The sequence below is a fragment of the Rhinopithecus roxellana genome, chromosome 14, assembly GCF_007565055.1.
Source record: "Rhinopithecus roxellana isolate Shanxi Qingling chromosome 14, ASM756505v1, whole genome shotgun sequence".
Lineage (NCBI taxonomy): Eukaryota > Metazoa > Chordata > Mammalia > Primates > Cercopithecidae > Rhinopithecus > Rhinopithecus roxellana.
The window spans coordinates 17939538-17950407 of record NC_044562.1 but is presented as its reverse complement, the minus strand read 5'-3'; the positions used below and the strand labels follow the sequence as shown (position 1 = coordinate 17950407).

Genomic DNA, 10870 nt, shown 5'->3' with positions numbered 1-10870 from the left:
TTGTGGGTGGCCCTCAGTGGCAGGCAGCCAGGCCAACAGGGGCTTTGGGGTACAGGTCAAGACCTCCAAAGTCTTGAACTTTTGGAGGGCCATTACAAAGGGCATCAGCCCCAAGGTACTCCTCTGGAATTCAGCCTGAAAGGCCCTTCACATTCCCTAATTGGCACTTACAACATTCCAGAACATTCTATGGTACCTTAGGTTTCTCCTCCCCCTCCAAGGGGCCCTTGAACCTTAAGGACAGGGCAGAAGGGGCTCATCACCCTGGCCTCGAGGGCTTAGGATCCAGCTGGGGACTCCTAGCCTCCCTGTGTGCTGGGCAGGAAAGTACCTCCTTGTCACTGCTGTCCCCGGGAAAAAAGGTTGAGGAAGGGCTCAGAGCCAGCCTTCAGACCAGGCAGGAAGGGTTCAGAGCCAGCCTTCAGGCCATGCAGGCCTCCTGGATGTGCTTACTAACTCTGGGCTAGCTGTTCACTGAGCTGGCTGGGAGTTCCCTCTGCACCCCTGTTTCTTCCCCTGTAAGGTGGGAATAATAGTGCATGCCTCTAGGATTAAGTGAACCAGTCGTTCATGGGCGGAGAACCAGGTTTGGCATATTGTGGCTGCTCAGTGGACGTTAGCTGTTATGATTGGACAACAACGTGCTTCCGTTTCAATTCTATGGGCATTTTGGAGGTCCTGCTGGATGCTAAGCGCTGAAACCTCAACCCGGAAAAATACCAGAACAACCTGAGCAACAGCAGGACCAGCGATGGCTCTCCCTGCTGGAGGATTCCGGAAGTCACCTGGCTGGACCAAGCCCCCTCCGTGTTCTCTGTCAGCCCATTCCCCACAGCAGCTAGGCCTGGTGTGCACAAGCAGACTAATAAAGGCTTGAGGACCAAAAGGGTTTTGAGTGATAGGTGAAAAAAGAAAGGAGATAGGGCCGGGCCAACAGGCTGTCCCTGGTGGTAGGAAGCCCTCAGAGGTCGGAGGAACCCCAGAGGTGGAGAGGGGGACACGGTGGGGGCACAAAGAAGGCTTCCAGAGCCACAGCCTGGGCGAGTCCTGACATGGAGCCCAGCCTCACACGGCCTCTTCCCCTAGTGGCTGGCTTTGCTCCTGGCCCGAGGTAGCCCAACAGCTGGGAAAGGGGTCTGCCTGGGCAGGGGAAAGGTGCAGGGGCAGAAGGTAGCAGAGGGAGAAAAGGGCCCCCTGTCTGCCTCTGGCCCCAAAGACAAGTCCGAGTGGGGCCAGAGGGAAATGGCCGGGCTTTGGGGTGCCCCAGGGTCTTGGAGGGGACCGGGTGTTCAGGTTTCGCACAAGTCCAGGGGGCGCCGGCGAACCCCCACCCCCACCCAGGAGGCTCCGCCAGGAACAGGCGTCCCCGGGATTGGAGGTGACCCCCGCGGGCTCCGAAGCCCCGCCTCGGCCGTACACTGTCTGCTAGGCGCGTTTGGGGAGCCTAGGGGCAGTCTTGGAGAAATGGGGTGGTCCCCGCCAGGCGGCGGTGGGGCGGGCCCGGGGTGCCGAAGGGGTTAAGGCACCTGGGCCACCGCCCCTGCCGGCCCCTCCCCCCGCGGCCGGGAAGAGGAAAGTCGCGGCGGGGGCGCGGCCCGGCCTCCGTCCCCGCCCGCCCGCCGTCCCGCCGGCCCGAGCCGCGGCGCCCAGAGCTGCGAGCTGCTCGCCCCTCCGCTGCTCCGGCCCGGGCCGCCATGTCGCTGTGGTGAGTGGGGCGGGGGCCCGTCGGGGGCCTGGGCGGGGGTGCGGGCCCGGGGCTCTCCCTCCTCTGCGGCCACAGACGGGCGCCAGGACTCCCGGGATGGGAGATGCTCCCGCGCGCGCGCCGCGCCGGCCTCAGTTTCCCGGTGACGGACGGGCGGGCGCGGCGGCGGCGGCGATGTTCGCGGTACGCGGCCCTGGATCCGTGGGGGGTAGCGGGGGTTCTCGGGGCGCCGCGCTCAGCTCTCCGGCCCCGCGGCCCCGTCACCGCTCCAGGACCCCGGCGGTGACCCCAGGTCTTGCCGGCAGCCGGGTCCCCTCGCCCTTCCAGACCCCCGAGGGCCCCCTGCGCCCGGGCCACTCTCCTCCTCTCGGGGCTTCCTTCCGCGGGACCTCCGGCCGCCGCCCGCCCGGCCCCTCTCCGCCTCTCTGGTGCTTTCCCTACGAATGGAGCGGACCCAGCAGGTGGAGCGCCCGCAGCCCAGGGCCTCGCTGCCCTCCCTGTGCACCCCCCGACCTCCCCCGTGCCGGCCTCGGTGGGCGGCTTCCCTGGAACCCCTAGGGCTGGCAGGGCCGGATCCGGAGCCCTCTGTTCCCCTCCCCGGAGAGCTGGACCTTGGGTCACACCCCCAGCCCGCACCTAAGGTGCCCCTGTCTTCCTCCAACCACGTGCCCTGGCAACCTGGGGACCCTATGGGGAAAATGTAGCTCTATGGGGCTCAGCCTGCATTCACCCTAGGGGCTGGACCTGCAACCAGGCCAGCCCTCAGGGCAACCCAGGCGTCTCCACGGGCTCCCTGTCTCTCCTGCCACCCTGCTCCTCCCCCTTGGAGGTCAGCGCCATCTCTCTGCTAGGCTGGCCCTGGAAGGCCACTCTGCATCCCCAGAGCTCTCAGCCCCCAGGTCTCCACTGGGGAGGGTCGGGCAGGTGTCCTGGCAGCCCCCGGAGGGTGAGATGAAGAGAGGAGGTCCTTCAGGACAGGGGTGCGGGCTTGGGGCGACCAGCACTCCTGGCAGAGAGCTCTAATTTCTCCTTCTGAAGTGGGTGTGACGGGGGGTCTCTGGGCAAGGAGGGTCCCTCAAGGGCTGGGGATGCAAATGTGCCCCCTCCCAGGGAGTAGAGCTGGAGCCTCATGTCTTCTAATGGGGTGTTATGAGCTGGGGATGTTAAGGTAGGGGTGGGGGCAGTGCCATGCTAGAGGTGCTCACCGCGTCCTTGGGCCTCCATCAACCATGAGGGCTGCTCTGTGTTGTGTGAGGCAGACTGGAGAAGGGGGAGGAGGGCCAGTCTTCCTCAGGTCCCAAGTTCAAGCTGCTCTCCAGTGTACCCCACATGTGATAGAGCTCCCAGGTGGCACAGAGGGTCAGAGGGTGCCCTCTCAATGACTCTGGCTCTGAGTCATCTAATGACACCAATACCTACAGCTGTGGGGGTTGCACAGGGAAATGAAAGGCATTGGGGTTCCAGGGTTGGGGAACAGGGCAGAGGTTTCTACCTGACCCCTTCCTGATAAGGTGACAGCATTCCCCCAACAGCACACCCACTTCCTGGTACTTTATATAGCACTCCAATCCTGTGTTTTAGCCCCATTTGGAGGAAGAAGAAATTGTGGCCCAGACAGGTTGTAAACCACTCAGTGCTCCTTGAGGAGAGGGCAGGGTGGGTGAGAGAGAGGGCACGGTGGGAGAGGAAGCGGGACCCTCCCCTGACCACTGAGGAGCTCTGGGACTGAGCCTGTGCCCAGGTCCACTTGCCCATCTGGGACCACCCAGCTTTCCAAGGGGGGGCGCCAGGAAAGTCCTGGGCTCATCTTTTCTCTTCCTCTGTACTGTCCACTCTCCCCTACAGGAAGAAAACTGTCTACCGGAGTCTGTGCCTGGCCCTGGGCCTGCTCGTGGCCCTGACGGTGTTCCAGCGCAGTCTCACCCCTCGTCAGTTTCTGCAGGAGCCTCTGCCACCCACCCTGGAGCCACAGAAGGCCCAGAAACCAAATGGACAGCTGGTGAACCCCAACAACTTCTGGAAGAAACCGCAAGATGTGGCTGCGCCTACGCCCATGGCCTCTCAGGGGCCTCAGGCTTGGGATGTGACCACCACTAACTGCTCAGCCAATATCAACTTGACCCACCAGCCCTGGTTCAAGGGCCTGGAGCCGCAGTTCCGGCAGTTTCTCTTCTACCGCCACTGCCGCTACTTCCCCATGCTGCTGAACCACCCAGAGAAGTGCGGGGGCGATGTCTACCTGCTGGTGGTTGTCAAGTCGGTCATCACGCAGCACGACCGCCGCGAGGCCATCCGCCAGACCTGGGGCCGCGAGCGGGAGTCCGTGGGTAGGGGCCGAGGTGCCGTGCGCACCCTCTTCCTGCTGGGCACGGCCTCCAAGCAGGAGGAGCGCACGCACTACCAGCAGCTGCTGGCCTATGAAGACCGCCTCTACGGCGACATCCTGCAGTGGGACTTTCTCGACACCTTCTTCAACCTGACCCTCAAGGAGATCCACTTCCTCAAGTGGCTGGACATCTACTGCCCCCACGTCCCCTTCATTTTCAAAGGCGACGATGACGTCTTCGTCAACCCCACCAACTTGCTAGAATTTCTGGCTGACCGGCAGCCACAGGAAAACCTGTTCGTGGGTGACGTCCTGCAACACGCTCGGCCCATCCGCAGGAAAGATAATAAATACTACATCCCCGGGGCCCTGTACAGCAAGGCCAGCTATCCTCCATACGCAGGTGGCGGTGGCTTCCTCATGGCCGGCAGCCTGGCCCGGCGCCTGCACCATGCCTGCGACACCCTGGAGCTCTACCCGATCGACGATGTCTTTCTGGGCATGTGCCTGGAGGTGCTGGGCGTGCAGCCCATGGCCCACGAGGGCTTCAAGACTTTTGGCATCTCCAGGAACCGCAACAGCCGCATGAACAAGGAGCCGTGCTTTTTCCGTGCCATGCTCGTGGTGCACAAGCTGCTGCCCCCTGAGCTGCTGGCTATGTGGGGGCTGGTGCACAGCAATCTCACCTGCTCCCGCAAGCTCCAGGTGCTCTGACCCCAGCCGGGCCACTGGGACAGGCCAGGGAACGTGCTCCTGAGTCCCCATGGTATCGGGGCTGGAGCCACAGTGCCCAGGCCTAGCCCTTGGTACCCAAGGGGAGGTGGAGGGTTGAGGCCTACGTGCCACTGGGTGTGGTGGGGTGCAGGTAGCCAGAAAGTGACCTCCCTGTATGGATAATTCTAGGAAACTGAGGCCCAGGAACGGTTGGATCTGCCCAGTCTGGAGGCCCTCTCTGAGGAGCAAGGTGCCAGGCCCTGGCAGCCCTCCTGACCTGGGTCCATTGCTGGCCCCTCAGACGTGGTGGGAGGTCCTGGTGACCTCTGGAGGAACCCTGTGCTCAGGTACCTGGGCTAGGCCTGACCTGATGGGTCTGTGACCGCCCCTTGTCTTCACAGGGAAGAGTTTTCTGTGAAATGCCTCAGTCTCCCCAGAGGCCAGGTGGCCCTGGCAGGAGAAACTCAACCCTGTGCAGGCTCACAGGCACCCACCAGTCCATGCCCTGGTCTCCTGGGAGACAGAGCCCAGCAGGTTCTCCACAGCCCCAGGCCTGCCTGGAGACGGGCTGCCTCTGCTCCAGGGCCTCTGCTCCTGGCTGTGTCCTGTAAGGTCTGGAAGGGCGACCGCTCTGACTACCTCAGCACCCCTCAGAACCTCCCTGGGGCTGCATTCCTACCCCACCCCGACACAGGGCAGAAGAGCAGCGCTCCTGGCCCCCCGAAGTCCCAGAGCTGCTGACCCCCATCCGAGGCGAGTTCCTCCTGCAGCCCCCACCAGCCCAGGCCTGGCTCCCTGGCTGGAAAGCAGCCGGTTTGGCCCTGGAAGTGGACATTCCTCTATTACTGTGAAGTTTTATTTATGAAGAATTTGGAGGGAGAAGGCTCCAGGCTTCAGGAGGGGGTGGTGTCCTCCCTTCCCTTCCCTCATTCCAGCTGCCTACCCTCAGCACCCCCAGGCCTCTCACAGCCCAGCCCCCTCCAGAGCCCTGCCCCACTGCACCCTGCTTCTCCAGGGCCTAGCAGACCAGCATCTGCCCCAGTGAAGGGATGGATCAGCCGTGGGGGTGGGTGCAGAAAGTTGCCACCTCCTACCTCAGTGGGGGTCACCTAGGAAAGATGGAGGGATTGACACTATTTTCTCAATAAAATGGGACCTTTTTTTTTTTTTTTTTTTTTTTTGGTGTGAAACTTCCTGTTCCCAGCTCCATCAGAGAGCCTGTCCGGGGCCAAGGTTACCAGAGATTTCTGAAGACACAGCTTGTTCCTTGTTCTTGGCTGGTGGGTGCACAAGGACTTCTGGAAGGGATTTAGGTGGGGCTGAGTGCTAAAGTGGGCATGGGAGTACGGCAACAGAAAAACCTGGGAGCGAGCAATGCACCCAGCCCTTGACTGTGCCCTGGTGGACAGCTGAGCTGTGGCTCAAGCGTGGCCAATACCTTCCTGTCCCTGCCGAGGGTGAGGCCAGAGTTGGCCCCGAAGCTAGTATTTCAGCGGGTGGGATTAGGTTGGCCGTACAGAGGCCGGTGGGCTCCCTGATGTCACTTCCAATCAACCTGAAAGCACTGAAATAGTCTATGGCCCTGTGCCAGGGACCTTGGCCCAAGCTGCTGACCTCCAAGGTGGGGAGGGAGCTGCCCCCAGGAGAAGAGTCATTCGGGCAGCAGTGTGAGCAAGCCAGCCAGCAGCTCCCTGCCTGCACCCAGCTCCGGGGAACCCCAGGGCGCTCAGATGCCCAGGAAAGAAAAGGGGACAGTGCTGCTGCTGTTTCTCCCTCCTCAGCCCAGGTCTTCCCACAGTTCCCTCTTGGCCAGCTGGCTGCATCATTTGCAGAGCCCAGTGCAAAATGAAATTACAGGACCCTGGTTCTAAAAAGGTATTAAGAATTTTAAAGGCCGGGCTCATGCCTGTAATCCCAACACTTTGGGAGGCTGAGGTGGGAGGATGGCTTGAGCCCAGGAATTTGGGAACAGCCTGGGCAACATAGTGAGACCCCTGTCTCTATGAAAAAAATTATTATTGTTATTATTATTTTTGAGACGGAGTCTCACTCTGTCGCCCAGGATGGAGTGCAGTGGTGTGATCTCAACTCACTATAAGCTCCATCTCCCAGGTTCACACCATTCTCCTGCCTCAGCCACCCGAGTAGCTGGGACTACAGATGCCCGCCACCATGCCCGGCTAATTTTTTTGTACAAAAAATTTTTAAATGACCTCAGAGTCATGGCACGCACCTGTCTGGGGCCAAAGTTACCAGAGATTGCCTTGGGAAACTGGGGTGGGAGGATCCCTTGAGCTCAGGAGGTCAAAGCTACAGTGAGCTGTGATCACATCACTGCCCTCCAGCCTGGGTGACAGAGCAAGACACTGTCTCAAAAAAAAAAAAAAAGAATTTAAGATTGCCACAGCAGAGCATTGAGCATTAAACCAAGTGCTAGAAGCTTCTGAGGGAGGCCTGCGACTGTGATGCCAGCCCTGTTTGTCCCTCCTCACCCTCAGAAGCCAGGTCCTGCTCTGGGCTGCAGAGAAGGGATTGGGGCTCACAGTTCAGCATGGGAGAGGGCAGCCCAGGGACACCCAGAAAATGGAGATGGACGGGCCACAGGATCCAGGCCCACCCAGGTGGAGGCCCAGAGGCGGTTATGGGTTCAGCTGCCCCTGAAGGATCAGGCAGAAGGAACCATGTATACCAAGGGCTGCTGGGAGCAGAGTGGATGCATTCTGAAGCAGAAAGGAGCTCCTCTTGGGGCTGGACCTGCGGTGAAAGAAGGGGTGGGAGGCTGGGAGGCAGGCAGGGCAGGTTCTCAGGTCTTCTAAGTTCAGGAGTACTTTAAAACTTTATCCTGAGCACAGAGGGACAAGGAGCAGGGGTTCACGGCAGCCTGAGGGAGCAGAGTGCAGTTTTGAGGCACCTCCACCCCTCCCTCTGGCTCACTCTGGCCCATTCTAAATCAGGCATTTAGTCTTGTTTCGTGGTAATGATAACAACTGACATTTTATGGAGCACATTTCATATGCCTGGCACCCTGGTAAACAGTTACCGTGTGGTCAATATGACTCTAACTCAGGGTACAAATACGGTTACTTTTTAATTTTTCTCATTGATTGCTCAAATCCCTCATGGATCATTATTGGCAGAAAAATCCAATATCACCCTCTTGGAACCCACTCAAATTGTCCAAGAACCTCGGGGGTTTCCCTCCTCCAAAGAGAGCGTTCTATGGAAAGTCTGAACAATCATCTCCAGTTGTTCCCTCTCTCTCCACACAGTGGCGCTGTGGAACAGCGGGCCTGCACAGTCCTGTGGCTTCTGAGGCTTGGCTACCTTCACTGCACAGGCTGTGGTGGGGCCTATGCTTCCAAAACAAAGTTACCCTTCTCTCAGTCACCCTCACAAGCTCAACGACCTTTCCCCAAAGAGCAGCAGCATGCCATGGGTGCTGGGTCCTGTGGCTCCCAGTCAGCTACACAGTCTGTGGGGGAATCCCACAGACTCACTCAGGTTCTCTCTGGCCTGGTGAAGCAACTTTTTAGACAGTAGATTTTAGTTAAGTTAGTCCCAGGGTCTTAACTCTTTCCTCCTCAAAAGCCCTGGCTTTGCAAAGTGGTTCCCTCCTCCCCTGCAACCGGCTTTGCATTCCAAGGGGCCTTGAAAAGGGGCAGCTTTTGTCAGGCCTCAAAAAGTCCAGTTCCACTCTTCCCCCAGGGTAATGGGTGCCTACTCAGCCACATTTACATAACTAAAGGAGACCACTCAAAGAATCCTACTCTTAACAAAGAAAGCCTGTTCCTAGGTGACTTATTCTGTGCACCTTAAACTGAGAAGGAGCAGGAGGAAGCTTCTGGAATCCTGTTATACACCGTGTAAACCAGTAAAATGGAGGGTCCTAAGAGAAGGATCCCACGGCTGTTGTGTGACAGGCACGATTTGAACTCTGTGCCCTGCACGCCTAACCCCCATACCTTACTGTCTCCCAAGAGCCTCCAGCCTCCCCTCCTTTTTCCTTAGTAGTAACTTAGTCATAAATCGGTGTGTGTTGTTTCTGTCTAAAAGGAGGAAAATGTTATGTCCAATGAGCGATTGAAATTGCGGTGTTTGGGGGAGCCCAGAGTTATTAGGGCTGTAAGAAATAAATGTTTCCAGATAGTTATTTAAGCTATTGTGAAGAAAAACTTTTCTGTTCCAGTGAAACACTATACATTATCTAAAGCACAGCCGGACCTGTCTGCTTCCAGCCCCATTCACGGTCTTTGAGCTATTTTGCACCTCTTTTTAAGTTGCAGGTACTGAGGGCTTTGCAAACTGTCTTGTCAGGTGAAGTTTCCATTGACTTCTCTTCCACACACACCCCCCCACACCCCCGCGGTGGAAAAACCAGTTTGCCTCTGTTTGCAATTCAATTCCTTCACTCCATATAAATTTGTGCTTTTTGATGTCTCCTTTGAACCAGTTATAACATCTGCCTTGCCCTTCTTATGAGTAAAATAAATCTTTAACACATGCTCATTTTTTATTTCTGAACAAGGGTCATGAATTTATCTTTTTCTGAAAATTGCCTTTTACCAATTGCCTTTACGTGAAAATGAACACAGATACATTATTGAACAGAATGCAATTTTTGCTTGTATTTCTAAAACAAAACTTGAATCTTGGAATACATTGTATACTCGCTATAGACCCTTCCAAAGTGAGCCAAAGCTTAGAGCTCAATCCTTTTAGAGGCTTTTGCCCCCCGGGGATTTGAGAAAATATCTAGTCCAGATCGCAACCAGACAGAATGAATCCGAACGAGTGAGTGGGTGGGGCGTGAGCCCAGGCACTTTTTTTTGATACCAGGTGACTGGCCAGCACCCGAGTTGGGAACTACCGGCCCGGGCTGGGATTGACTGACCTTGCCGTGCAGCCTGTGACCTATCACAAATCACCTTGGCTTTGTTTTTCCTCGGTGCGATCGAATCCCACAGGAATGCACGGAATCCCTGCCTTCACCCCTGACGAAGCTTACCCCCTCGGGCTCCGACTGCCCCCCGCGGCTCCTCGTCGCCGGGCAGCCAGGAGCTGCCGGGTAGGCGCGGGCGTCCCGGGGCGCTGTGCGACGCAGAGCCCCTCGCGGAACCCGCCTGAGCTGTGCAGAGTACAACGCGTTCGGCCGTCGAGGGTGGGGTGAGCCCTGTGTGTATGTGGTGGCGGTGGCATCCGCTGGATCCCGGGGGCCTGCGGAGGAGGTGGGGATCTCGGCGCCACCCGGTGCGCGACCCGGGCGAGGGCATCTCCTCTCGGGACCAGCCGGCGGGGCTGGGCGAGGCGTGGGGTACAAGGCGGCGTAGACCCCCCCCAGTGCCGGCTGCAGGGCCGCGGGTCGGGACGGGACCCCGCGGGGAGCAAGGGGCTGGCCGGGCTGGAGGGCTGGGTGAGTCCCGGCCCTGGCAATCCCAGGAGAGGGGAGGGAGCGCCCCCAACTGACCGCTGGGGGCATAGTAACGCTGAGGTGGATGGGGGACTGCAAGATTTGAGCAGGTTGTGTGAAATCTGGAACTCCATTACTTGTACCCCAGGGCATCCTTTTTATGCGGATTTATGCTGGAAAGCGCCACACCAAGCTGTTAACAGGAATTGCTTCCTGGCACTGAGATTCCAGGGGCTGATTGTTCCTTTCCCTGGCTCATCTCTGTAAGGAAGACTTTCCTCCCTGAGCCCTTTTTTTTTTTTTTTTTTTTTGAGACATAGTCTCGCTCTGTCGCCCAAGCTGGAGTGCAGTGGCACGATCTCGGCTCACTGCAACCTCCACCTCCCGGGTTCACGCCATTTTCCTGCCTCAGCCTCCAGAGTAGCTGGAACTACAGGCGCCCGCCACCTCGCCTGGCTAATTTTTTTATTTTTTATTTTATTGTATTTTTAGTAGATACGGGGTTTCACCGTGTTAGCCAGGATGGTCTCGATCTCCTGACCTCGTGATCCGCCTGCCTCGGCCTCTCAAAGTGCTGGGATTACAGGCGTGAGCCACCGTGCCCCGCCCTCTGTGAGCCTTTCCACCAAGCTCAGGCCGGAGGCTTAGGAGAAATGTGCGAGATCCCGACAGCCTCGGAGGGAGTAAGGGGGCTTGGAGACCCTCAAGGCCACCTTAG

General features: G+C 58.3%; 1 protein-coding gene across 1 annotated transcript; it reads left to right on the top strand.

Annotated features, from left to right (window-relative positions):
• The first annotated feature begins 1520 nt into the window (after positions 1–1520).
• B3GNT7 (UDP-GlcNAc:betaGal beta-1,3-N-acetylglucosaminyltransferase 7) lies at positions 1521–6691 on the top strand. The gene is made up of 2 exons (XM_030917101.1): positions 1521–1705; positions 3551–6691. The coding sequence occupies exons 1-2, from the start codon at positions 1695–1697 to the stop codon at positions 4743–4745; spliced, it is 1206 nt and encodes a 401-aa protein (XP_030772961.1). The 5' UTR covers positions 1521–1694; the 3' UTR covers positions 4746–6691.
• The last annotated feature ends 4179 nt before the right edge of the window (positions 6692–10870 follow it).